The sequence below is a fragment of the Nuphar pumila genome, chromosome 17, assembly GCF_984573655.1.
Source record: "Nuphar pumila chromosome 17, dmNupPumi1.hap1.1, whole genome shotgun sequence".
NCBI classification, from domain to species: domain Eukaryota; kingdom Viridiplantae; phylum Streptophyta; class Magnoliopsida; order Nymphaeales; family Nymphaeaceae; genus Nuphar; species Nuphar pumila.
In genome coordinates, this window is record NC_143265.1 from 81,780 (window position 1) to 107,557 (window position 25,778).

The 25,778-nt window shown below is 36.0% G+C and overlaps 1 protein-coding gene across 1 annotated transcript in view; it reads left to right on the forward strand.

The window, feature by feature from the left end:
• The first annotated feature begins 671 nt into the window (after positions 1 to 671).
• The window catches only part of LOC149811277 (Gut esterase (DUF1350)), a 61,698-nt gene continuing 36,591 nt past the window's right edge, over positions 672 to 25,778 (forward strand). Inside the window, exons 1-3 of the mRNA XM_089993486.1 lie at positions 672 to 1,335; positions 1,508 to 1,577; positions 2,442 to 2,566. Coding sequence (XP_089849612.1) covers positions 1,097 to 1,335; positions 1,508 to 1,577; positions 2,442 to 2,566 — 434 coding nt within the window. The 5' untranslated portion in view covers positions 672 to 1,096. The remainder of the gene's footprint in view (positions 1,336 to 1,507; positions 1,578 to 2,441; positions 2,567 to 25,778) is intronic.

Here is a 25,778-nt window from a genome sequence, read left to right on the forward strand (position 1 = left end):
GTTGAAGCTGCTACTTTGCGTATAGTGGAAGGACGACATGTGATCCAATTCATCCACAAGAATATTCTTTATCGTTTTGTCATACCACGTGACATTGTTTCAGATAATGACAGTCATTTCAAGAACGAGAGAATGAAGATCTTTTATTTCAAATTCAGGATTCATCATCATTTCTTAGCTCCCTATTACCCTCAAGGGAACGGTCAAGCCGAAGCCACCAATAAAATCCTAATTCGTATCTTGAAAAAAGCCGTTGAAACAGGTCGTGATTGACACACAAAAATTCATGATGCACTATGAGCATATAGAACCATCATTCAAACTCCAACCAATGCCACTCCATCAGAGCTCGTTTATGAAATAGAGTGTGATCGTTGAAAAAATTTTCCTTTTCTTTTTTAGGAAAAAAGAAAACTCTCGCAAGGTCCACTTGACCTTGTGAAAAGATTTTGAAAAATTACTCATCTCCATTTCTAGAAATCTCCTAAGAATACATGGGCAATGACAGGCATAAAATGGGTGGGGGAAACAAGGTGCAGCTCGCTGATCCACCCTTATCAATCCATACCATACGCACATATACCCGAACGGTTCTCCACGATCGCCAAGGAGCGGCCAATATGCGAGACCACGGGGAATCCTGCTCCTACCATCATAAAATCTCATCAAGAGCGCTGATCCTGGGTGGGGCCCGTTTCCAGGTACCGTGGGCCCATGATGAGCCTCATGTTAGATGTTGGGCGTTGGTCCTGAGTCCTGACGATTACAAACGTTGAATGGGTTATTGGTTCGATCATGCTGTGCTTTTCTAGACCTCATATGCAGCACGGGGTGGAAGAAACGTCCACGCGAGCGCAAGCGCACGGTCGACGGGATAGAGCAGGGATCGTCCGCCCTCCCTGCTCCGGATTGTTGATACATCACTGTCACTTGTAAATAATCGGCTAATATCTCTGCTGCGAGCAGGAAGCAGGAGGACGAATTTCTCTTTACCACGAGATGCTGTCGCTGCTACGACCGAGGGACCAAGAGCAACCAACAAACAACTCTCAGAACCAGGTCCTTTGACCACCGGAAAGTTAAAATTTCTCTCGATATGGCAAGTTCCATTACGGCACCCGCTGTAAACGTTCACCTGTGTGCCAACCGCCAGGATCCGAGCAAAGTAGCGCGCCTACAGGTTTGGGGGGGCTTGACCTTTGAGCCCGTTCGCTCCACCAGTAAGGCTGGTTTGCGGCGCCGGGTTGGCAAGGGCATCTCCTGTTACGCCGACGATACCGGTAGTAGCAAAAGAAGAGATCCCGTCAGAATTGAGCTGTACAACCAAATAGAAAGGTACGCCCTCCTGCTCTCTTCTTGTCGATTTTGTTTTTCATTGCTTCTATGTCCAACGGGTTGCCTGTCTTCATTCGTTCCTCTGTTTATACATCTTATACTTGAACTAGTCTTGGATTGATACCAAATTCGACCATGATTGGTAGTGGTTTTTCTTTGGGCCTTTTTGTAGGGTCATCACAGAAACTGCTAAGCAGTCTCAAGATGGATGGGGTTCTTCGGGAGATTGGACTGAGATCGAGGTGTAGTCTTCGTTTATCTTCTATTATCACCCTCGCCGTCCCAGCCTTTAATTTTAGTTCAGCTTATTTATTCTCTTCATATCCTTGAATAGTAGGGATTAGAAATTTTAAAATCGCTTTGTTTCTTTTTCCCGACTGCTGCACAGAAGTTGCATCCTTTCCACTGGGGTATAAATTGCCACCCCGTTCCCATATTGGCTGAACCAACTTTCCCTTGCCACATGTTCTTGGTGTAGTGCATGCCACAAATATCACGGTATTTTGAATTATTTGCAATTACATCGTAAGAATTTCACAAAATGAGAAAGTTTGATAAAATCATATAAATTCAAAAAAATGGAGACTTGTGACAGTGGATCTAGCTTTTGGTGGCAAGATCCACACAAGCAAAATTGTTTGCATCCTATGGTGCTATTGTTGTAAACCATTACCATATAGGGTTTTGTCAAGATGCATTGTTTGTGGTGGACAGTGACAGGTCTAAATTGTATTTCCGTTGGTGTTTTGTTTTGGATAGGGCTACCTAACGGGGATCTTAATCCGATCTAGTATTTTTTAGTGATCCCCTTCTTATATGTACAAATATAAAACAAACAAATTATATATATATATATATATATATATATATATATATATATATATATATATATATATATATATATATATATATATATATATATATATATATATATATATATACACACACCATTTATTTGTAAATGGGTATTGTTATGTGTGCATGTGCGGTCATACACACACACACAGTTTGTGTGTGATTGCACACATGAAATGTCTAAGAACTTTATAAACCTTATATTTGTATATTATGCCAGTCTTCATCAATTTCTTTGTATTTTATCTTAGGGGACTTGGGTATTGAAACCAAGAAAAACAAAGCCAACATCAATAGTCCATTTCGTTGGGGGAATATTTGTTGGGGCTGCTCCGCAACTCACTTACCGCCTATTTCTTGAACGTCTTTCAGAGAAGTGAGTAGCTTTCCGATTCAAGTTTCTCTTCTAGTTTCAAATTATAATTCTACTTTTATACTTGAATTTACTAACCCTGTTGTTATATATCAGCTTGAACTGACTGGCCTTTAGATATTTTTGCAATTAACTTGGTGGGTGCAAGAAGGTGACTTGCATAGTTGACAGTTTCACACTCCTAGATGCTCAAAGTTTTATTTCTCCTCGTTTTTTAATTCTTACAATGCCCATGCAATTTTCTCTCTCATGCACTCATGAGTTCATATTTAGCACATGAATGTACGATAGAGTTTTCTTTGATAAATATTTTATATTTTGACAACAATTATCTCCATTTTTTCTTGCAAGTACAAGTTTCTTGACTAGAATAGTCCACGAAGCATCTATGGCTGAATGGTTAAAGTGCCCAACTCATAATTGGCAAATTCGTCGGTCCAATTCGTGCTGGATGCACACAGATTGGAACATTCAATAATAGAATTGGCTCCATATCAAGGGAATCTCATCATGCTAATTCACTAATTCAATTTAAACATATTCATGATGCTCTTTATTTGATTATGGGAATTGTATTTTGTGATGATTTTTTTTTGTGTACGTATGTGTGCACGTGCATGTGTTGTATCTCTTTTGATGACTTTCCATCCTTTTATGCTCTCCAACGGTGGTGGAATTTCAGCTTGTGGATACCAAAAAAAATCTGATTAATTGATAAATGCAGAGAATGATAATAACTTTATTGACATAAATATCCTTATGAACATATGGTATCCCAAAAGAACTTGTAGTCCCTTCAACCTTTTAAATAAGATGACTCTTGTGCACTTCATATTAGTGTCTGATGTCTTATTTTCTCCCAAAAATTCAACCAATGAAGAATTTGATCTTTGACCTTTATTAAGGACAAATATGAGAGTTTTCTGGAAGGAAGAAAGATAGAGGCAGAACAGATTATGGCACCCAAAGCATGTTACTTTAGTATGACTAGAAGGTGTGGAAGTCTCTAGTTTCTTATCGCACCACAAACCAAGGTGAGAACCAAGTAAATAATCATCTGGCTCTAGTGTGTCGTTTAGAGAGCTTCTTACTGAGTACAAGGCATGTCACATAGCGTTTGTGAGGATCTATACAGAAGTATATTCTTAGTGAGCTTGTTGTAAATGTAAGGCTGAAGACCGACTTACAATGAGATAAAAAAACAACAATTCAGTTGTCTTCAGATCCAACTTATCTTAAAAATACAAAGCATATAGATACAAACTGCCACTTTATCAAATCGCTCATGCAAGATCTCAATTTTAGTTTGCTGATATCTTCAAAAAACTGTTAAAGATCAAGCCTTGAAGAGACCAACTAGCAGGTTGGGGATGATTGTCATTTTTTCCTATCTTGAAGGAGAGTGTTGGAGTACATAGGGATAGATTTGCTCTTTTAACTGTTTATTTACATTCTCAGTCCTTATATACATGTGTATAGAAATGGCCTGCTTATTTTGCCCTAGTCTATGCCTCTCTTCTCTCTTCTTCTTCTCTATGCCTTTCCTCCTTATCATCCATATAAATCTTCTAAATATACTAAGGCAGAAAGAGGGCCTTGTATGAAGCCTTTTTTGTCGTCTTGTGGTGTCTCCTCCAATGTGGGAGAAAAACAATGTTACTTTTTGACACAAATATTTATTAATTTGTGCAGGAAATTGTGATACAAGTATTCATTGGTTTGTACATAAGAACTGTGGAATGAACTGGTTCTTCTTGTTCTTCCCCAGTTGAGTCAACGTATGTTTGTTGGGTTGTATGATATATCTATTTATCTATGCTCACCGAAGCCTATTGTGAATGAACTGGCCATTCTTGTTCTTTTCTGTTGCTTTGCTCTTTAGCCAACTCAATTGGGTGTTCTTGCAAAAGAAAATTTCTTCCTTCAATAAATGAGGTGATGGTTTTTTGCATATATATTTTAATTTTTAATCAACATATATTTATTGGTTTGTATGGTATGCCTAGGTATCTATGTTGACCAAGCCTATTGAGGTTAATAGTTAAAGTAATATGTCCTCCAATAGAAAAATCTTGTTCTTCCCCAGTCATTAATTGCTGAATTGTTTTTTTGTACAAATATTTATTGCTTTGTACAAGAAATTGAACTTTTCTTTGAATATATTTCTTAGATTTTAGTCAATTTACATTTATTGGTTTGTATATCTAAGTATCTATGTTGACCAAAGCCTATTAAGGTTAATGGTAAGAGTAACTTGCCATTTAATATGGGAGCAACGTTTGTTCTTCTCACTCACTATTATTGTTTTTTAGTGAGTCCAAGGGGGTGTTTCTTCCTTTTATTGCTTTTTGGTACAAACATTTATTGATTTGCCTGTTGGTCAATTGATGGGAAAAGATATGATTGATATTGCCAAATTGATGGCTATAGATTGTCCCTATATCTTAACCATTGAGTATATGGTCATTCTAATGTGTATTTATTTTGATCTACAAATTTTTTAGTGCATCATCATCCTTCAGTGTATCTAAACCTCTTTCTAATTTTATGGCAAAAGGTCTAAATGTTGGATATGTTGTACCTCTTTAATTGATGGATTTGTACAACTGTCCCTTCAACATTTACTCAAAGTCCCTGCCAAGTTTTATTTCCATTGTGTTCTCTTGGATTGTAACCCATAAACAAGATAATGAGACAAATCTTAGTGGGTATTGTATTTATTAGACATGTGGTACTGGAAGCCTCTTGAACACTATAACTAGAAGTGTGCCCATTGCTTCATCATCCAAATCATTCAGGGGTTTTCAAACTTTAAATAAAAATAGAGATAAAGGATCATACTTGGCTTCATTGTAGGTGAAATCTTTGTTTTGTTTTCTTTAAAATCACTTCATTGGTTTTCACTTCTACTGGTTAAAACATCTTATCTCTCTCTCTAAAAAATTAAAACCTTGATTGCATGTCTTGAAGCTTCATGCCATTTGCTTAAGTTACCTTTTCTTTTTTATAAGATTGGAGACACCAGTGTTGTAAGTATCATACCATGCCGTATCATACGATACAGTACGATATGTATCGTTACTTTTGGGTTTTGTGATGTGATACAGTACGATATGTATCGTACCTGTATCGGGCATATCATATGATAAACCTCTATATCGTGTTGTATTGTACGATACAGGGTGTATCATACGATACAACTTCAATGCACTTTAATAAGGCCGAAAGTTACTTTTTCATTGTGGGCTTTAAATACTTTTTGAGGGCCAACTTCTCCATTTATCTAGAGGCCATTAGATATACATTTCCACTATTTTTTCACCCAAATAAGTGAGTTAAGGTAAAAAAATGCATTTCCACCATTTTTTCACTCAAGAAAATGGGTTAGGAAAATTACAAAGCTACTCTCCAAAAAAGTTAGATTTGCAAAAATTAAAAATTTATATCAAAGGTAGAAATCAAGCTCCACACTCCTCCAGCAAAGATGGCATAAGATGATCTGGCATGGCAATGGGGCACTCAAGTAATGAGTGAAAACCGATTGAAAATCGAGTGCAACTATTGCCATAATATTTTTGTTTATGTAATATAAAAGTATGAGTCTTGTGGAAATAAAACGTGTAGGGATGTCAACTGAATGTATTTAACAAAAGAATTCTTGCCTACAATGATACTTGAACCGTTGACCTCCCTAACATAAACCACAACTCTAACCACTACACCATGAAACTTGCTGATTATTTTATGAAAAAAATTATATATTTAGGTTGTGATAAGCCGATCAACCCAACAATTACTCGAACCACCAAAGACTGATCATACAAATGTGATCTACATGTTTAATTTTATAGGAATAGACTCTTGAATCTTCCGATTATGATACGTAGTTAGGTTTTTATAAGACTTAAAAATCAATGGTCTATAATTTTGAAAAATAGTTAATGCTTAAAAAATTATGTTTTTTTATCAAAAAACATGATCCAAGTGTCAATTTCTAGCAAATCAACCATGCCGAACACATCTGCAAGGTCAGATTTGCAAAAAACAATCTGAAACCCCTATTTACTGGTGATAGACTCAAAAAGTGTTAGGCAACTACCACTTTTTCTGTAACGCCCCAAATTTGTATCGGGAAAATTTCGAGAATTAAAAAAAAAAACAAAACGAAAGTGATTTTCAAACTATGCTCAAACCCGAATAAACTTGGGCGCATTATAATTGAACCAACTACATGAACATGATTGAAATAAAGTTTAACAAACCATTCATTAATTGAAGTATTCAATCTTAAACAAATCAGAGTCTTAACAAATAGATTAAAAGTCCTAAACATCTAGGATGCCCAAGAGCCAAAAACCAAGAGTCGTAGAGATATGACGAATGTTCTGTACCACCCCAAGCATGCCATATCACCCAACTTACTCATTGTCTGAAAAATAGTAAAAGTAGGGGGTCAAATCATGCCCCAATACCATATAGACAAGGAAATAAATTCCAAAGACACTAAGTATGCAATTGATCATATCATACACACACAAACCAAAAATTTAGATTACATTCAACAGAAATGAACATAAAGGTAAAAAAACTACATTACTTACTCTCTAATTTGGTACCTGCATACAAGTTCATCAGTAATCAAAATCATGCAACATTGCATATATTCATTTCATACATCTCAATATAAAACATGCAAATATGTGAACCAGGTGAACCTCATCTATAATGTATTGTTTCTCTTTTCTCGCCCTATAAAGGTACACTCTCGGGCACTCAAACTTTGATCCAACCAATCCGATGGGGTGTTCATTATTTCATGTGTTTTATTATCCCCATGAACTCAAAAGGATCTGCAAACACCCAATGGGTCGGTCCACAATTGAGAGACACTCCAGTGGTACAGGGAATCGGTTCCTACTCTGTAGAGTCATGGGTTTACCAACCCAGGCCTTATCAGGTAGTCCTGGTTCTTTACATTGAGGATGGAGAACCGGGGAGACACTTCACTTTCCAAAGCAAACATCTCTTTCCTCGATCATGTGTACCGGCTACCCTCTCTAAGGTAGACACTGGTTTGAACAAGTTACTTAGTGTTAATTAATTAAACTCATCAGTCAATTCAAGTGCCTCAGCACCAAGGGCCTTCCAACCTGAGCTTCCCTCAGAATGCTCTCACAAACACAAAACAACATACCCATTCAAACCAAACCTTCAGCAACATATTCCTGTTTCGGAATACCCTTGAGCCAGACTCGCAGTAACATACTTCTCTCGAAAGTACCCTTGAGCGATACCTCCCTTGAGGTTTAAGAATGTATGTGCATGCATTATAATTATTCATAACATGGTGCTTACGAACACCGCAATGGTTCCACTGAACCCAGGTTTACTTACGAGCTATATGCACGTAGGGTTTCTTATGACCCATGTCACATCCAACATGCTTTACATACACCTTTCAACACAATGCATGATACCCATGTCTATAACACAAACCATTTATGCCACATTCGTGTAAATTATCATCATACATGGCTTATCCCATCATGATTCATCACATCAAGAAACATGACATTTATCAAAATCATCATGCTGTCACATATCAATTTTACACATTTCATAGATTGTACACAAATTCATAAATTGACTATGTGCATGTGAGTATGATAGGCATTGAATCACATAGGTTGACAAAGCATACTTACAAACAATAATCTATAGAAATCATGCTACTGTTATAAGCTCTGCCGCGACTCATACAGAGCACCAACAATCAATAAAAAATTATGGGTAACACCTCCATGTGTCCCCTAACATCTCCAATTTTCAGATCCAGAAAACCTCTTATATTTTTACAGTATTCCCGGTCTAAAACTGGTTTTTCTGTTAACAGTTACAGATGCAAGATTTTGTTCCCTGAAGAAATAGTGATTTAACATCATTTCCAAGGGCTTATAATTTTATATATTTTTTTTGATAAAATCCTTGTCTGTTACCTTTCAACAGAGTCCACTCTTGCTGTTAAACTCCATGCCATTATTTTTAAACATATTCTGGACCGGACCCCTATAAGGAAATTTCACAGGTCCTGGTTTTCTGTAACTAATAGAATTTCACCAACTTAGATGAAGTTCTGGTACTAATTTGCAAGAGTTACGCTTTTTCTCTTATTTTTCATGGGATCTACAAGATGTCTAACAACACATGTCCAAAAAACAGTCGAAAAATCCATAAGCGGAATTTACTGGATTTTCGTGGTAGAACATACCAGATTTGGTTTTGTACACAGGCCAGATTTTTTTGTTCGTATCACATAAGCTATAACTCTCAAACAAACCACTTTTTGGCCAAACCCTATTTACTGGAACTTCATGTACATGTCCACATGACCCACATAGAAGAATTTCGTCAAACTCCAATTCGTTTGAGTGTTATGATTTTTCTACTGACATTACTCAGTTAGGAAAACAAAACTGTACATAGTTATTTTCTTAATTGAACTATTTACATGGAAATTCATGTGTAAAAACGTCTAGTCATGGATTTTTAAGCATGATACACACATGATCTAGCAAACATGATGTTGTAACATAACATAGAAATCAAATCATGCATTAAAACCTAATCACATTCATGTTTTTACCAAGATCTAAATCACATCTTTAGAAAAACACCTTTTTCATAACTTTTTATGAAATTTAATAAAACAAGTAGGATTCCAGATTTATAAAAATCTTGTTCACATCAATTCTAACATCATATCACATTGAATCATGCATTCAAATCCATAAACAATCATATAAAAATCGATTTGCATCTAACATTCAATACTACATGATTTTTTGAAACCGATTTTGGTAAAAGCCCCAAAAAATAATTATTTTCAAAGAAATCAATGTTTTTGAAATATTACATCATGAGGTATATCATGTACAAACATTTACAACCTCTCTAATGCAAAATCTATGGCAGATCAACCATGGATCACCATTGATCTTGATTTTGCATTATCTACGTACCTGAAATTCATTTTCGAGCCTATACGATAGAGGTACCTACCTCAACAACGAAATCCAACAGACTAGATGTCTCCTCCACTTGATGAAACCTTCAAGTGCAGTTCCAATGGCGGCTGAAACCTCCTTCAAGAATTATAGAAGAGAGGAGGAGAAACAGAAAAATAGAAAGAGAGAGAAAGAGGCTGAGACACCCCCCCTTTCTCCTCTTATTTTTAAAGGGAATTAGACTTAACTAAGGCAAGACTTGGGCTTGTCTTAGTAGTTGTGATCATTGCAAAATTTTTCCTCTCTTGTATTCCTTCTCTTTTCCTTTTTTACCTCTATTTTCCCTTTGTGAAGGGGAAATAAAAGACAGAAAAGAAAAGAAGAGAGAGATGAACTCTTTTGCGAATGTCTCACTTGACCTTAATTTTGAAAATGTTTCGAAAATTTACTCGCTTCCGTTTTGAAAATATTTACGGAAAAATGAAGAGACGAGATTCGCTCGTCGGTACGAGGTTCGACCATTCCTGGCGCCTTTACCAGGGGTAATCGAACCAATGATCGAATTTATGTCTTTTTGCTTTGCTAAAATATGATATAAGAATTTATTATAAGTATAAATGCACAAAGAATCATGCTTGTGCAATGAAAATGCAAAGATATATGCTTTTGAGAAAATAGTTTAGAAAATTTGAGATTTTCCAAGTGATTCTGAAATAAATTTGATAATGGAGTGAAGAAATGATTCAAGAGTTTGAAATTGGTTTGAAAAAGTTAGATATTGAATCTAACTTGGATTTTTGAAATAGATTTGGAAGAAGAGACTTGAAATTTCAAGTCCTGGAGTGATTAGATTTTGGAAAGATAAGTTTTCAGATAAAGAGAAAAGGAATTTAAAATTGGGATTTTTGAAATAAGAATGAATTTTGAAAGTCATAATAGACTTTGAATTTGAATCGATTTTCATGAATCGATTTTGAAAAGGAAATTTTGAATTCAAGACCTAAAACATGAATTGAATTTGACTTCAGATTTTGAGAAATAGATTTGAAATTGGCCTTGGAAATGAGAATTGGAAATGGAACTAGATTTGAAATCTAGAATATAATTTTGATCTGAAATCTGGAATCTTAGATGGATTCGAATCTGAAATCTGGAATCCTAGATGAAGCTGGATCCGAAGTCTGGAATCCAAGATGGAGTTGAATCTGAAATCTGGAATCATAAATGGAATTGGATCTGAAGTCTGAAATCCAAGATGGAGTTGAATTCAAAATCTGGAATCCTAAATGGAATTGGATCCGAAGTCTGGAATCCAAGATGGAACTTGGAATTGAATTTGAGAAATCCAACCGAAATTTGAAGATAGAATTGGATTTTGAAGATCCAGATGGAACTTAGATTCAGATTTGTGAGATCCTAAATCGACTTTTGAAATTTGAAAGGAAGGAATGAAACGTGATTTTCAAACTTGAATTTTGAAATCAGGAGATGAATATGGAAATTTCAAAGTTGAATTGAACTTTGAAATTTGATTTTAAATATTAAATTAAATCTGAAATTGAATCCTGATCCTGGAAATGAATTTGAAATTTCAAAGTTGATTTGTACTCTGAAATTGGATTTGGATTGGAAATTGAATTTAGAATATAGGAATGACTTTGAAATCTCAAAGTCAAATTGAACTTTGAAATTGAAGTTTGAATCTTTGAAATAAGATAGAATTTGAGGATAGAAATGAGATTTTGAATTTACAAATGAGAATTGAAGATTGATCTGAGAGGTGAAGAAGATATTTGAAGAAAATCACTTGGATTTTGAAAAAGAATTTTGAAAATATGATATAATTTTATCTTAAATGATGAATGAATTGAACAATTTTGAAAATCGGATATTGAAAAGCATATTTCATTTTTTAAATGAATTAAAATAAGATTGAAGATATAATACATTTCTGACTATAGCCATAAAATGTATTATATAATAATTTATATTTAAATTCAGGTGAAGAATAAAACATATTTTGGTGTCTTTATAGAGTTTAAAATGAAATTAACTCTCAATATATCCTGACTATGGCCATTGATATATATTTTGAGTTAATTTTAAGTTAAACTCTGATAAAGGAAAAATATTTAAAAATATGATGATTTTTGAAAAGAGATCCAGTGTGGATCCAATGTTATTTCATAAAAGATAAAAACCATAAGTTTTGTTCATCAACTTAGGATTTAATCACCTTTTATAAAATGGTGCACGTGCCATTCATGTTCCTATTTGTGGAGTTTTTGGAATAAAAGAGAATATGATATGAAATAAGCCATTTAAGATATCTACAATGCTCATACATTCTAATCTAGTACAGGAAATGGAAAATTCTCATTAATACTTAACTATTGCAACTTAAATTGACTTTGAATTTGAAATATCAAAATCCTAATCTAAGAAGGAATTTAAAATGTTTACATTTTTCCTGCAAAACTGAGTTAGTACCAGGCAATAGAAAGGCAAGTATGGAGAAGAAATATCATATTAGAGCTAGCATGCATATGACTATACCTAAATGCTAAATGAGAAGATGGATATCTAAAAGGCACGGGTAATATCCTAAACTAATGAGAACGTGGATATTAGGATGAATATGCACAATACATCTTATAATGCATATGTAAAGTATAAACCGATGGAAAAGGGGTTTATATAAAAAAAAAATGCATATGCATTTAGCTAGGGATGATACCTATGCTAGCTGAAGAACATATATATATATATATATGACCTAAGTATTATATCTAAGCTAAAACATGGGAATGCAGGTGATATACATAGCTAAAACGAGGGTAGCCTACCAAGGTGGAGATGTAGATACAACAAATGAGAGAAAATAATGAGATGGTGTTGTAATGCTGGCAGTACCGGTGCAAGAATGAGGGGTTGTGAAAAAGATGAAATGGCCTAAGCTGTGACTGTACCTAAGTTACGGTAAAACACAGACAATGCTACCCATTATGAGATGTAGATTTTTTAATTTAACATAACATGCTGTAATGTGCAGGTGTGGTGATGTTTGCAGGATGTGTATGGCAAAGGGGTCACAGTGATGCTATATGCATATGGGTGCAGGAAATGAAGACCTGCTACTGAGATGAATACCCTGTGCACAGGAGCTATGCATGGGCAAGTGATATGGTGTACAAACTCAATGCAGTGGTGTTCCTAATAAATCTACAGTGGTGAATGCAGAGAATGGAACAACAAAAGAAGAAATGCTACGAAGTGCTGAGGTTTTGCTAAGACTCAATTTTGCCAGCCGTTTTCAATGGCTTCAATGCATAGACCCTGCTGCAGCAGGTGATGGGGGAAGATGTGTGCTGATGGTGGGCAATGTACAACAATGACTGGTGGTGCTGGGCAGTGATATGACTGTGATAGGCTACAGGGAGGTGGCGCAGCAAGGTGCTGCCGTAGGATTGGGTGGTAATTGTGAGGTTGTAGCAACAGGTAAATGTGCAGATGTGTACATATGTTACACGTCTGGATCAGACGGGGTCTGAGAACCATTTATGGAAGGCAGTCTTAACATAATTTGGCACAAAATATTTGAAAGCACAAGAGCACTTCTATAATATCTCAGGGAGCAAGTGGCTTTATTGGATGTTCCAATTGCTCATGGGACCACAACTATTAAACCCTCAGCAAACTGGATCCAAAAGTAGCTTCAAAACACTGACCAAGCAGTATAACTGTAAGAATTTGGATCATACCATTAAATCAATTTCAAGCCCTGATTTTATTCACAGTATCAACAGGGACAACGTTAACACTATGTGTCACAGAAAAACAGGTATTAAATATACACCATGATATTTCACCGAAAACCCCTTTATTATCATACACAAGGCTAAGAGGAAAAGAGAATCCGCTTGTGATATTTAACATTGAACACATTTACCCTGTCTATGATTGCTCAGACAACGACTATCAAGGAAAAGGTCAATAACCACCTGATCATCCAAGTGAACCTGTACGGAAAACACTTACCAATCATTCCACCATAATCAGGTATTTAAAATTACTTGACACAACTGGCTGAAGGAAAATTCCAACGACTTTGACCAAATTCTGTTTTTTTCTTTTTGTTTTTAGATGATAGAATGCATTTGGGTCTGTATATACATAATGAGAACAAACCTAACAACGACTTTTTTTTTTCTGTTTTTCTCTCTTTTTTTTTTATTTGCAGATCAACCTAAAGACCAGACAACCTTCTTGATTCCGTCACATCCTTCTTGCTCAGGATGTAAGACAACCTGTCCATGAGGCACAACAACGGTGAGCCTAGTGGATATAACTTTATCCTATTACAATTGCTTGAAAGGCCTTTAAGATCTTCTTGCCCATAGATCGTGCCATAATCTAGATGAATTACATTAAAGCAACTTGCTGTAGGACGAGATATGCCCACATATGTGTAGGAATAACGTCACACTAAAGCAACTTTGATAAGTTAGCCGATCATCTTCAACGACTATTTTTCCTGAAGGTAAAGTAATCCTTATGAACTTCTGATCCTATCCAGTGGTGCTAGCTTCTCCTACTACAACATTGGGAAGGTTCATGAAGCATACACCCTATGGATCATACATCTACTCTTTTTTTTCCCTTTTTTTTAAGAACCTAACAAACTCACAGATACTCATCTTGAAAAGGTCGATGATCAGAAGGTACATGTTTTCCATCCCTTCTTATGCTATGACCAACATCTCTGTTTATCCTCATTCAATCAGAGGGCCGTATGCAACATAGCTATACCTGGTGATCCGAAAACAATCGGCAGTGTTCATTCACAAATGCAGTTACCCAGATGATAAATACACCCATCAACATAAGCGAGGTGATAATGGCATATAACATTGAGAATGCCAACCTCATTATTATTCTTACAGCATTATTAAAACAAGATTTTCTAGCCCATCGTCTATGCAAAGACACAAGATGGCATGAAACAATTAGAAGTAAGCACAACTAAAAGCAAAACAGATCGCATATCTGAATCTGTTTCTATGATAAACCTGTCAATTAGCATACTAAATGATGGAAAAGCATATGAGAATAAAAAGGAAACACAATACATCAATTTAAGCAAAATCCCAGGGAAAGAAACTAGCCATTCTTGACTTATTAGAAATTGTTTCTATCGGTGAAACGAATGCAGATTCAGCCAGAAACTCTATGTACAACCTTTCTGCTCCGAAGTTTTAAGTCTGTGTAATGTTTGGCTTGATGGGAAACATTTGTGGTGGGATATTAATGCTATGGAGGATGAACACCAATGCTGAATCGGAAGATGGTGATGCAAAACACGATAGAATTATCAACTGAAATATACAGGTAAGCTGGACTGATCTAATACAGGGTGAACACGACGTTAAGGAGCAAAGCAAAAGTATGATGATCAAATGCGCTCATGCGATGTAACATGCTATCAAAGTGAAACCAGAAATCAGACATAAACAGGAGAATAAAATCAAAGGCCATAATGAAAACATGATACGGATCAAAATTGCAATACATAGAATGATGATAAACCGAGTGAGTATGCAAATGTTGATGATACGGATATCATGCAATTCTAAATGCCAAGATGCAAATGGGAAATCCCTACTGAATGAAATATGGGAACAAAGGAAAACATATAAAAATCGGATGGGACAAAGATTGCAGAAATGTAACAGGGAAGACAGAATGGAATCTAGCATATTCAACTCCCTCGATAGGCAAATGAAAAATAGTGAGATCTATACGTATAACGGGAATCAAATCAAAGTGAAAATCAAAACGAAAATGCTTACCGTGACATCAAAATGAAATTGCAGCATTTAGAGAAATAATGAACAGGGATAAAAAAACGGTAAAAAAAAAGACTAGAAGCAAAATTCAAGACGAATTAAGATCGAAATAGGAATCAAAGCTAATTAAGAACAGAAAACGAATGTGAATCAGAGATTAAACGCTGATTAAGATCATAATAAAACAGTAAATTAAAATGGCTTGCGATATCTATAAGATAATAGAGATATCATAAAACATGTAAAATAAGAACAAAAAAATGTGACCCAGTGGAGGGCCGAATTTCTATTGCAAAAATGCAAATCAGGGCTGCTATAGACAGACCGATATTGCAATGTTGCTTTAGCAGCAAAGAAACAGAAAATCAAAAGGAGATTCTGAGAGAAAGAAGGAGGGGAGAAGCAAATTTACAGAAGGAACAAAGGAGAAGAGGCGACTCTTACCGTGTAGAGGTTGGGATGGACCTTCCTTCTTGGTGGAACTTCGTAGCTGCGGCTGGAGATTTGATTTCGATTCCCCGATCAGAAGAAATCTCAGAGAACGGGAGAGGAGATAAGAAGGGATAAAGGAGAAGAAGAGGAAGAACGGAAAAGGGGAGGAAGAGAGAAGGATTTCAGAGGGCTCGGCTGGGTGAGAACGGATGGTGATGGATGAAGGCGCTAATGGATTGGGTGAATAGTCGATCCTTTAGCCTTCCCCTATGGTTACTTATATAGGAGACATAAGAAGGATCTGGAAGAGGGGGGGGGGGGGGGGTCGTTGGAGATCAACGGGGAGAGGAAGACGAAGGTGGATGGAGGTTGAAAATGGACGAGCGATCTGCTGAAGAAGTAGATGGAGGGAAGAGGCGTACGGTGGTTGGGGATCGATGGTCATCCGTGAAGGAAGAGGCGGATGAGGAAGGCGATGGAGAAACAGTTCGCAGGGAGAGAGAGCGAGAGGGAGTTCGTGAAGCGGGAAGGCGAAAGCTGTTGCAATTTTTTTGATTTTTCAAAAAACAGGGTTCCTTTAAAAGAAATTTTTCTAAAAGGGGTTTTTATAACCTAAAAGGGGGTCTCTAGACCGATCTTTCGTACTTTTTTTTTCTATTTTGATTTTTTCTCGCTTTTTTTCTTTATATTTTCTGTATATTTTTGAAATAAAACTCTAAACTTACGAGAAAACAAAGGATTTTGAAATACTTTTGTAAAATTTGAAAATATTTACAAATGAAGGATTTTCCGAGAATTCAAGGCTATTCTTTGAAAAATTCTTCAGAAAACGGGTTTGGATCCAGAATTTGAGAAGATATTCAAGTTTTGGATCTCAAATCGAGAAATATAAGACAGTGGATCCAACCAGATACCGGATGGATTGTCTGAGCCTGTCAAACATTATTTTTGATATTTTTGTAGATTTTGTTCAAAATTTGGATAACGAGTCTTGGATTTGGATTTTGACATTGGATATGAAATTGACTCAGATATAGAAAATGGATTTGATTCCAGTGAATCCGAGAAATAAACTAGAATTTTGAGTGAAAATGACTCAATTTACTCAGAAAATGGGGCCAGGGGCAAAAATGAAATGTTCACAGAATTTTGAAAAATTTGGGGTGTTCACAGTAGCCCATAAAGAGAGAGAGAGAGAGAGAGGGCGCTAGTCGACCCCCTCTTTCTTTTCATTTTTTGAAGTTTCCAAAATCCAACTTGGTTGGATTCAAAACTTACATTATTTCTTTCTTTTTTCTTCCTTTCTTTCTTTCTTTTTTTTCTTTCTTCACTTGGACTCCCAAGAGGTAGGGATGTCCCATGTGGACCCCTCCTCATTTCGGTTGCCACATGTCATCCATGTGTGCCTTAGGCTTCTCATTTCAAGCCTTATTTAATATTTAGTAAGTTTTGACTTTTCATTTTTTTTCTAACTTAATTATTTTTTATAAAATCAAAAGTGAATTGATTTTTAGTAACATTGGTCCAGCCATGAGGGTGTGGGCCCACCTAGGGGGCGTCCCACCCTCCTTGGTTAACTTACATAATTTAATTTATTTAATTAAGATAAATCCCTAATTTCTAAAATGGATATTGGATCCATATTAAGTCTTGAATTTCATACCAAATTCAAATCTAATAAATTTTCAAACCTAATTTGGATCCAAACCCACATACTAAATCCAAATTTAAGTGAAATTAGTTCCAAACCCAATTAAAATTTAAATTCTTATTTAAATCCCAATTTACACTATTTTAACTCAGGATTAAATTCTATTTCCATTTTAACTTTGGATAAAATTCTAATTCACTCGGAATTTCATTTCGAATCAGTGTACAACATAAATTATAATTCACGAGATATTTAAATAAATAAAAACCATATTTAAGATAATAAATAATCTTTATTTATTTAAATAATTGTCAAAAATTTTGCGGGTATTACATTTTCCAAATCTATATAGGCTCAAAATTAAGTGGATTATGTTGTCAGATCTAAATGAAAACCTTAAAACTCACATAGTTACTATCATAGCAATAACTAATTGATCTTGATTCTTGAATTAGTAAAACTTGTCAACTATATATAACTATATCAGCTTTTGGGTCAAATGAAAATGCATTTAGTTTGTGTTCAGATATTTATCAGATCAACTATTGAGGAACCAAACCTACCCAATTGTGTTATAGTGGGTCGAGTAATTGTTGGGTTGATTGGCTTATCACAATCTAAATATATAATTTTTTTTCTAAAAATAATCAACAGGCTTCATGGTGTAGTGGTTAGAGTTGTGGTTTGTTAGGGAGGTCAACGGTTCAAGTACAATAAATTTTTTATTAAATACATTCAATTAACAACCCTACATGTTTTATTTCCATAGTTATAGAGGTAAAATGGTAACTTCATGGCATGTGTTAGGTTAAAAACTAAGAACAACCCAACGTTAGTTTATGATTGGGGTCATTTGATTAACAAACAACAACTACGCCTTCATCCCAAAATAATTGGGGTCAGCGATATGAACCAAAAAAGAAAATCATTATGGGTCTTCCACATGAATCCTTCTCCAATCATTTCTATCCAATGCCATGTCCTTGGTGAGGTTCAAAGCATTCATATCCTTTCCTATCACCTCCATCCATGTCTTCCTAGGCCTACCCTGACCTCTTTTAACTAATATATATTCCCATTTCTCCATCCTTCTAACTGGAGCATCATTAGGCCTTCGCCGAATATGTCCAAACCACCGTAAACGATTCTCTCTCATCTTATTTTCAATGGGTGCAACGCCTACCTTCTTACGTATCTCCTCGTTTCGAATCTTATCTTTTATTGTATTTCCACACATCCATCTCAGCATACGCATCTCAGCTACACTCATTTTTTGAATATGATGTCTCTTGGCAGCCCAACATTCCGTACCATATAGTAAAGCAGGCCTAATAGTCGTCCTATAAAACTTTCCCTTCAACCACAATAGCATTCTACGATCGCACAACACTCCAGTTGCACTTTTTCATTTCATCCACCCAACCTTTATCCTATGATTTACATCTCCATCAATTTCTCCATACTTTTGAATGATAGATCCCAAATATTTGAAACAATCATCCACCGGTATTTCTTGCTCACCAAGCTTCACTACACTCTCATCATTACTTCGTTGCTTACTAAACCGACATTCCATGTATTCTGTCTTACTCTTACTCAACTTAAAACCTCTTGCTTCCAATGTCTGTCTCCATAATTCTAACTTAGCATTAACCCCAGCTCTAGACTCATCAATTAAAACAATTTCATCAGCAAACAACATACACCACGACACATTTTCTTGAAACGTTTGGTGGGCATTTGCAAAGTCTGAAACGTTTGGTGTGCAGATGAATTAGGCCGAAACGTTTGGGGGTATTTGAAAATTTCCCTTTTTTTAGATGTCCCTCACTTTTCTGTTCATATTCTTATAGGGCATCCTTGATCCATATTCCACTCATCACCTGCGTTATCCCCATCGTCATACCCCATCTAGGGTTAAAAAAATGTATGTTTTTTTAAATCAACACCTTTTAACATTTAAGGTAGGGTTGACAGGGGAATTGATGGAACCAAATTTACTTAGTTCCTTTGCCAGCTGGACAAATGGGCATAAATGCAATGGCAAGAGTTTAACTATTTCATTTTTGCAAACTGAGCAAAGGCAAGATATAAGAGGCTGCTTATTTTCCTTTATATTTAATTAATGTAGTTCTTTAATTGATATATTAATAGTGTATTCTTGGGGAAGTCTTGTCTATCTCACCCTCTTTTGATCTTAATGGCTCAAATAAATTCAATAGAACCACCTGGCATTACTAGCTAGAATTTCTTGTGCTTCTAATGTCGATGGTAAGATTGCAGGATATAAACGTAATGGCACTTTCCTATTTATTGGTACTTTAAGGTGTTTGTCTGGAAATTTCTTGATGGTAGGATGTCTGATGATTTATTGCTAGTGGGTTAAAGTGCCCTCTGTAATGAAATGGTGGTCGTCCACGATTGCCCTTGGAATACTCAAAAGAAGTGTCTAAAAGACACTTTAAGCAAAGCCCTTAAAAAGGGTAAAATAGGAACAACACACACATAAATAAATAATTTTATTTATGTAAAGGGATGCTTGAAAGGCATTACAAGAAGTGTTTTTACAAGAGGGGCCTGTACCCCTATTTATACAAGAGCAAAGGGGAGAGCTCATAAGGAGCTCTCCCTTCTAGTCGTTGGACTAGTCCAACGGCTAGAAATCTAGCCGTTGGACTAGTTCCAACGACTAGACAGTTTGGTTAAGTTCCAGTTGGAACTTAACCAAACTATATTATCTAGTTCAATATGAACTAGATAATATATATTACATAAAAACTGAAAGAAAAATAAAAATAGAAAAATAGAAAAAATATATAATAATATTATTATTATAATATTATATATATATGTTACATTTTAACACTCCCCCTCAAACTTACAGTACAATGAGCAAAAGTTTGTCTAAAAGGAAGTGGAATCTGGGAGCTGCAAGAGGTTTGGTGAAGAAATCTGCTAATTGGTATTCTGATGTAACATATGGCAGATCAATGGAGCCATGTAGGAACTCCTCTCCGACATAGTGACAATCCATATCTATGTGTTTGGTGCGTTCATGAAAGGTCCAGTTGCTTGCGATGTAGATTGCACTCTTATTGTCAAAGCACATGCGCGGGGCCTGTGTTGCTTCAGCTCCCATGTCAACTAATAGTCTTGAGAGCCAAACAACCTCCATTGTGGTAGTTGCCATGACTATTTTCGGCTTCAGTGGAGGAAAGAGAAACCTTCTGCTGCTTCTTGCACCTCCATGATATAAGAGATTCACCTAAAAACACACAAAACCTAGTGGTTGAGTGCCTATTATTAGGATCACCCCCCAATCAGCATCAGTATAAGCAATTAAATCTAAAGAGGATGATGCGGACAAGAAGAGTCCTCGTGAAAGAGAACTCTTTAAATATCTAATAATGCGTAAGACTGCTCCCATGTGAACAGAGGTGGGGGCATGTTGAAATTGACTAGCCGTATGGACGGCATGTGCAATGTCTGGCCGAGTGATAGAAAGATAGGAAAGAGCTCCAACAAGTTGTCTAAATGGAGTAGGATCTTCAAGTCGTTCTCCATCATCAATTTTCATCTTAACATTAACTACTTCTGGAGTATCTACTTTCTTTTCATTTGAGATGCCAGATCTGCAAACAATGTCAGAAGCAAATTTAGATTGAGATATCAAATACCCTATGGGGGAATAAGCAACTTTTATTCCTAGGAAATATCGTAATAGTCCTAGATCAGACATCTCAAAATGAGTTTTAAGAAGAGTTTTGATATTAACAACTCCCTGTTTGTCACCTCCAATGATGATCATATCATCCACATAAAGAAGAAGAATGATGATACCTGCATCAGATTGCTTAATAAACAAGGCAACGTAGTCAAACAAGAACGAAAACCAATATCAGTCATAACATGACTAAACCTGTCATACCAGACTTTTGGTGCCTGTTTAAGACCATAAAGAGCTTTCTTCAGACAAAGAATTTTACCCTTAATACCAGGAGGAGCTTCCATGTACACTTATTCAACAAGACTCCCATTTAAGAAAGCATTTTTAACGTCCATTTGAAATATAGTTCATTTCTTAATAGAGGCTAAGGCAATTAAAGTTTGAACTGTGGTCATTCGAGCCACATGAGCTAAGGTTTCTTTGTAATCAATGCCATACTTTTGAGCATAGACTTTGGCTACAAGTCGTGCCTTATATCTTTCTAGGGTCCCGTCACTTTTGGTTTTTACTTTATAGACCCATCAACAACCTATAGGTTTCTTTCCAAGAGGTAGATCTTGGATGGACCAAGTATTGGCCTTTTCTAAAGCATCTAGCTCTAATTTCATAGCTTCAATCCATTCTGCATGATTTTTGGCTTCAAGATATGAGGAAGGTTCAACATAGGATTGAATTAAAGCAAGAGCTGCCCTATATGAGGGTGAAAAGGACTCATAAGACACAAACTTCTTGGGGGGTCTAGAGATTCTAGAAGTCCTACGAGGAAGAGCTTCAGAAAATCTTTCTAACGCACATGGAGGGCGTTGCTCTCCAATTCTTCGTCTTGAATACTGAAGACTAACATCCATACTAGTTTGATCTTCAATATCATGTTCATAGCTAGTAGGGCTTTGATCATTGTCAAAAATACATTCAAAATCCTTTTCATCGGATTTGGAAGTTAAGTCAATTAAAAAGGAATATTCAGCAATATCCTTGGGTTTTTCACTTTCAAAAAAATTTTCTTTTTCAAGGAAAGTCACATTCCTTGACACATATAGCTTATTATTTTGAACATCGTAACACCTGTACCCTTTTTGATTTTTGGCATATCCTAAAAAGGTACATGGAATAGCACGAGGAGAGAACTTATCATTTTTGTCTGTAAATACAAAACATTTGCAACCAAATACTCTTAACCTGGAGTAGTCTGGAGCTAAGGTATAAAGTTTTTCAATCAGAGATATGTTTTCTAAAGAAGAAGATGACATTCGATTTATAAGATAAGTAGCAGTTAAACCTGCTTCAGCCCAAAATCTTTTTGGCACTTGACTTGCTATTAGCAAGGTCTGAGTGGTCTCCATAATGTGATGATGTTTGCGTTCTGCAAGACCATTCTGTTGCGGGGTATTTGGGCAAGATCGTTGATAAATAATGCCATATGAATTAAGATAGTTTTTAAACTCTCTAGACATAAATTCTCCCCCTGAACCAGTGCGAAAAATGGAGACATTACTTTGAAATTTGTTTGTGACCATTTTATGAAATACTTGAAAGTGAATAAAAACTTCAGATTTATGTTTAAGAAAATAAATCCAAGTATGTCTAGTAAAATCATCTATAAAAATGACATAATATGCGAAACCACCTTTAAAAATCACTGGTGCGGGTCCCCAAACGTCCGAATGTATTAACTCAAGAGGTTTTGAAGAGACAAAAGTTCTACTAGAGAAAGGTAATCTTTTCATTTTTCCCAGAATGCAGTCTTTACAAGTAAAATTTTCAGATTTACAGAACTTTCCCAAACTTTGGATTTTAGACATATGAGGAAGGCCAAGTCTTTTGTACCATAAGTCTGTTTCCAATTTCTGAACATTTAAACAAAAAACATTCTTGGGTAGTTCCAAAAAGTCCATGTAATACAGTCCTCCTTCTCTATGGCCTTCCCCAATCAGCTTCCCTGACTGGCGATCCTGTATCCAACAACCATCAGAGGAGAAGGATATATTACATCCATAATTAGAAATTTGAGAGACAGATAAGAGATTCAAATTAAGTTTTGGGATATATCTAACTTCTGGAACACAAAAAATTTTGGTTTTTTCAAAACACTCAATTCCCTTTATTTCAAGAGATGTTCCATCTGCTGTAAAGACTTTTGAAATACTTGAGTTATTTTTAAAACATTCAAATAAGCATTTATAATGCGGGGTCATATGAAATGAGGCACCAGAATCTAAAAGCCAAGGAAAGTTACCTGGACCGGAAATAGATGCAACTGTCGCTCCAGTTGAGGCTTCAGTGGAAGAAGAGGCCTTTTGAAGAAGAGGCTGAAGAATCTCCAAAAGTTGAGCTATAGAAGCAGGTGCATCTTGGCCTTTTGATTCTTCAACTGATGCAACCTTCTTTTCATCTCTTTTCTTTAATTTTGGACATTGAGGCCTATAGTGCCCCGGTTCATGACAGTGATGACAAATCACTTTTCTTTTATCAAACTCCCCATTTTGCCTCCTAAAATGAGGTGGCCTGTAAGTGCGAGTATGATTCCCATGCCTAGACACAACTAGGACAGAATCATCATGAACTTTAGAGGAACCTTTCCGGAGACGATTTTCCTCCATTGTTAATTCTTCAGTAGTTTCAACAATGGACGGAATTTTTCTTCGGTGAAGAAGGGCACATTTGGTGGTTTCAAATTCCGGCCTTAATCCAGTTATAAACTGGTAAAAGTGTTCAACATCTAGTTGCTTTTGACGAAGCTCGATGTCTTCGACACAATGCCACTTTGGTTCTAAGAGATAAAGTTCCTCCCAAAGTTCTGACAACCCATTGTAGTATTCACGAATCGTTTTATCTCCTTGGGTCATTATTCGAACATTTTCTTGGAGGTTGCACACATGTGCAATATCTTTAAGGGAATACATATTTTTAAGGTATTCTCATGCCTTATCAGCATGATCAAACTTGGCAAGACTAACACTTTTTAATGTCAACACTATTGATAAGCCATGACATTCTTTTTGCATGAGCCATTCTCCACTCCTTCCATTTTTTCTCATAAGAGGATAGGGCCTTGATTTTCTCCTCTTCCGATAGAGGAACCTCTTTATCTCCCTCTTTTTTGGTAAGAGATAGTTTAGGTTCCGACTCGGAACCATCCACAATCCCCCAAGGACCTTTTCCCCATATATGGTGCTTCATGATTGAAGCCCATGTTACATAGTTCATATCACTTAGTTTCATGGGAATGATGGTGACTTTATCATTGTCATCCATCGATTACAAAGGAAGAGAAAGAATAGGGATAGAAGAGAAGAACAATAAAAGAACGAAAAAGAAAGAGATACAAGATGTAGAAACTCTTCCAATGAAGTGATAAAACACTTCTCTTCAAGTGGTGAAATGCTTTTGCAAAGGGCATGGAAACCGAGACAGTTTTTCTCCAAGATCTAATATTCCCGTAGCTCTGATACCATGTAATGAAATGGTGGTCGTCCACGATCGCCCTTGGAATACTCAAAAGAAGTGTCTAAAAGACACTTTAAGCAAAACCCTTAAAAATAGTAAAATAGGAACAACACACAAATAAATAATTTTATTTATGTAAAGGGATGCTTGAAAAGCATTACAAGAAGTGTTTTTACAAGAGGGGGCTGTACACCTATTTATACAAGAGCAAAGGGGAGAGCTCATAGTCGTTGGACTAGTCCAACAGCTAGAAATCTAGCCGTTGGACTAGAGATGTTCTTTTCCTAATTATGTGTTGGTGGGTGAATGCATGATCGTAGATTGGCTGCAGATTTGATAGTGCCACTGTTTGGGCTCTCCCTTGTATCACGTTGTTATGTATTTCTCTACCAAGTGTTCTACTTGCATGGAGCTTTTGAGGTATTTTTTTCCTAATTATGTATTGTGTGTATGTATGTATCTAAAGAGGACATTTCATATTGCTGCCTGTGAGATCCCTTGTAAGGTCCACAAATTTTCTATGCTTAATTCCGGTATTTATACAAAATTCATCGACCATGGAAAAATCGATGAACTTTTGGATGTTAAGAAGGGTTGGAGCTAAATCAAACGTATTATGGATTTGGACCTCGGTAAGAGATCCAACTACAAACCTTTCTTTCTTTTAGGTTTTTTTGGTTTGGATCTTCGAAAGATCCAAATCCAAAACACATTTTCTTTGGTTTTTCGATATATATACATATTACATATAATATATATATATATACATATTACATATAATATATATATATATATATATACATATTACATATAATATCTATATATATCTATATATATATATTTATAGTGGAGGACTGATTTGGGTCTTATTGGACCCAACCTAGTCCAATTTGGGGTTCCCAACCCAAAAGTTGGGATGGATCCATATTGAATCGAACCAGAATCCGAGTTGGGATGACGACACCACCGTCGACATCCCCCCCCCCGTTAGCCCCTATTTAAACACCCTACGGGGGTTGTTCTTTTAAAAAGAAACGCACACCTCGTCCCTCTCTCTGCTTACCCTCTCCCATCACCGGGAGCCTCTCCCCTCTCGTCAGGACCCTCC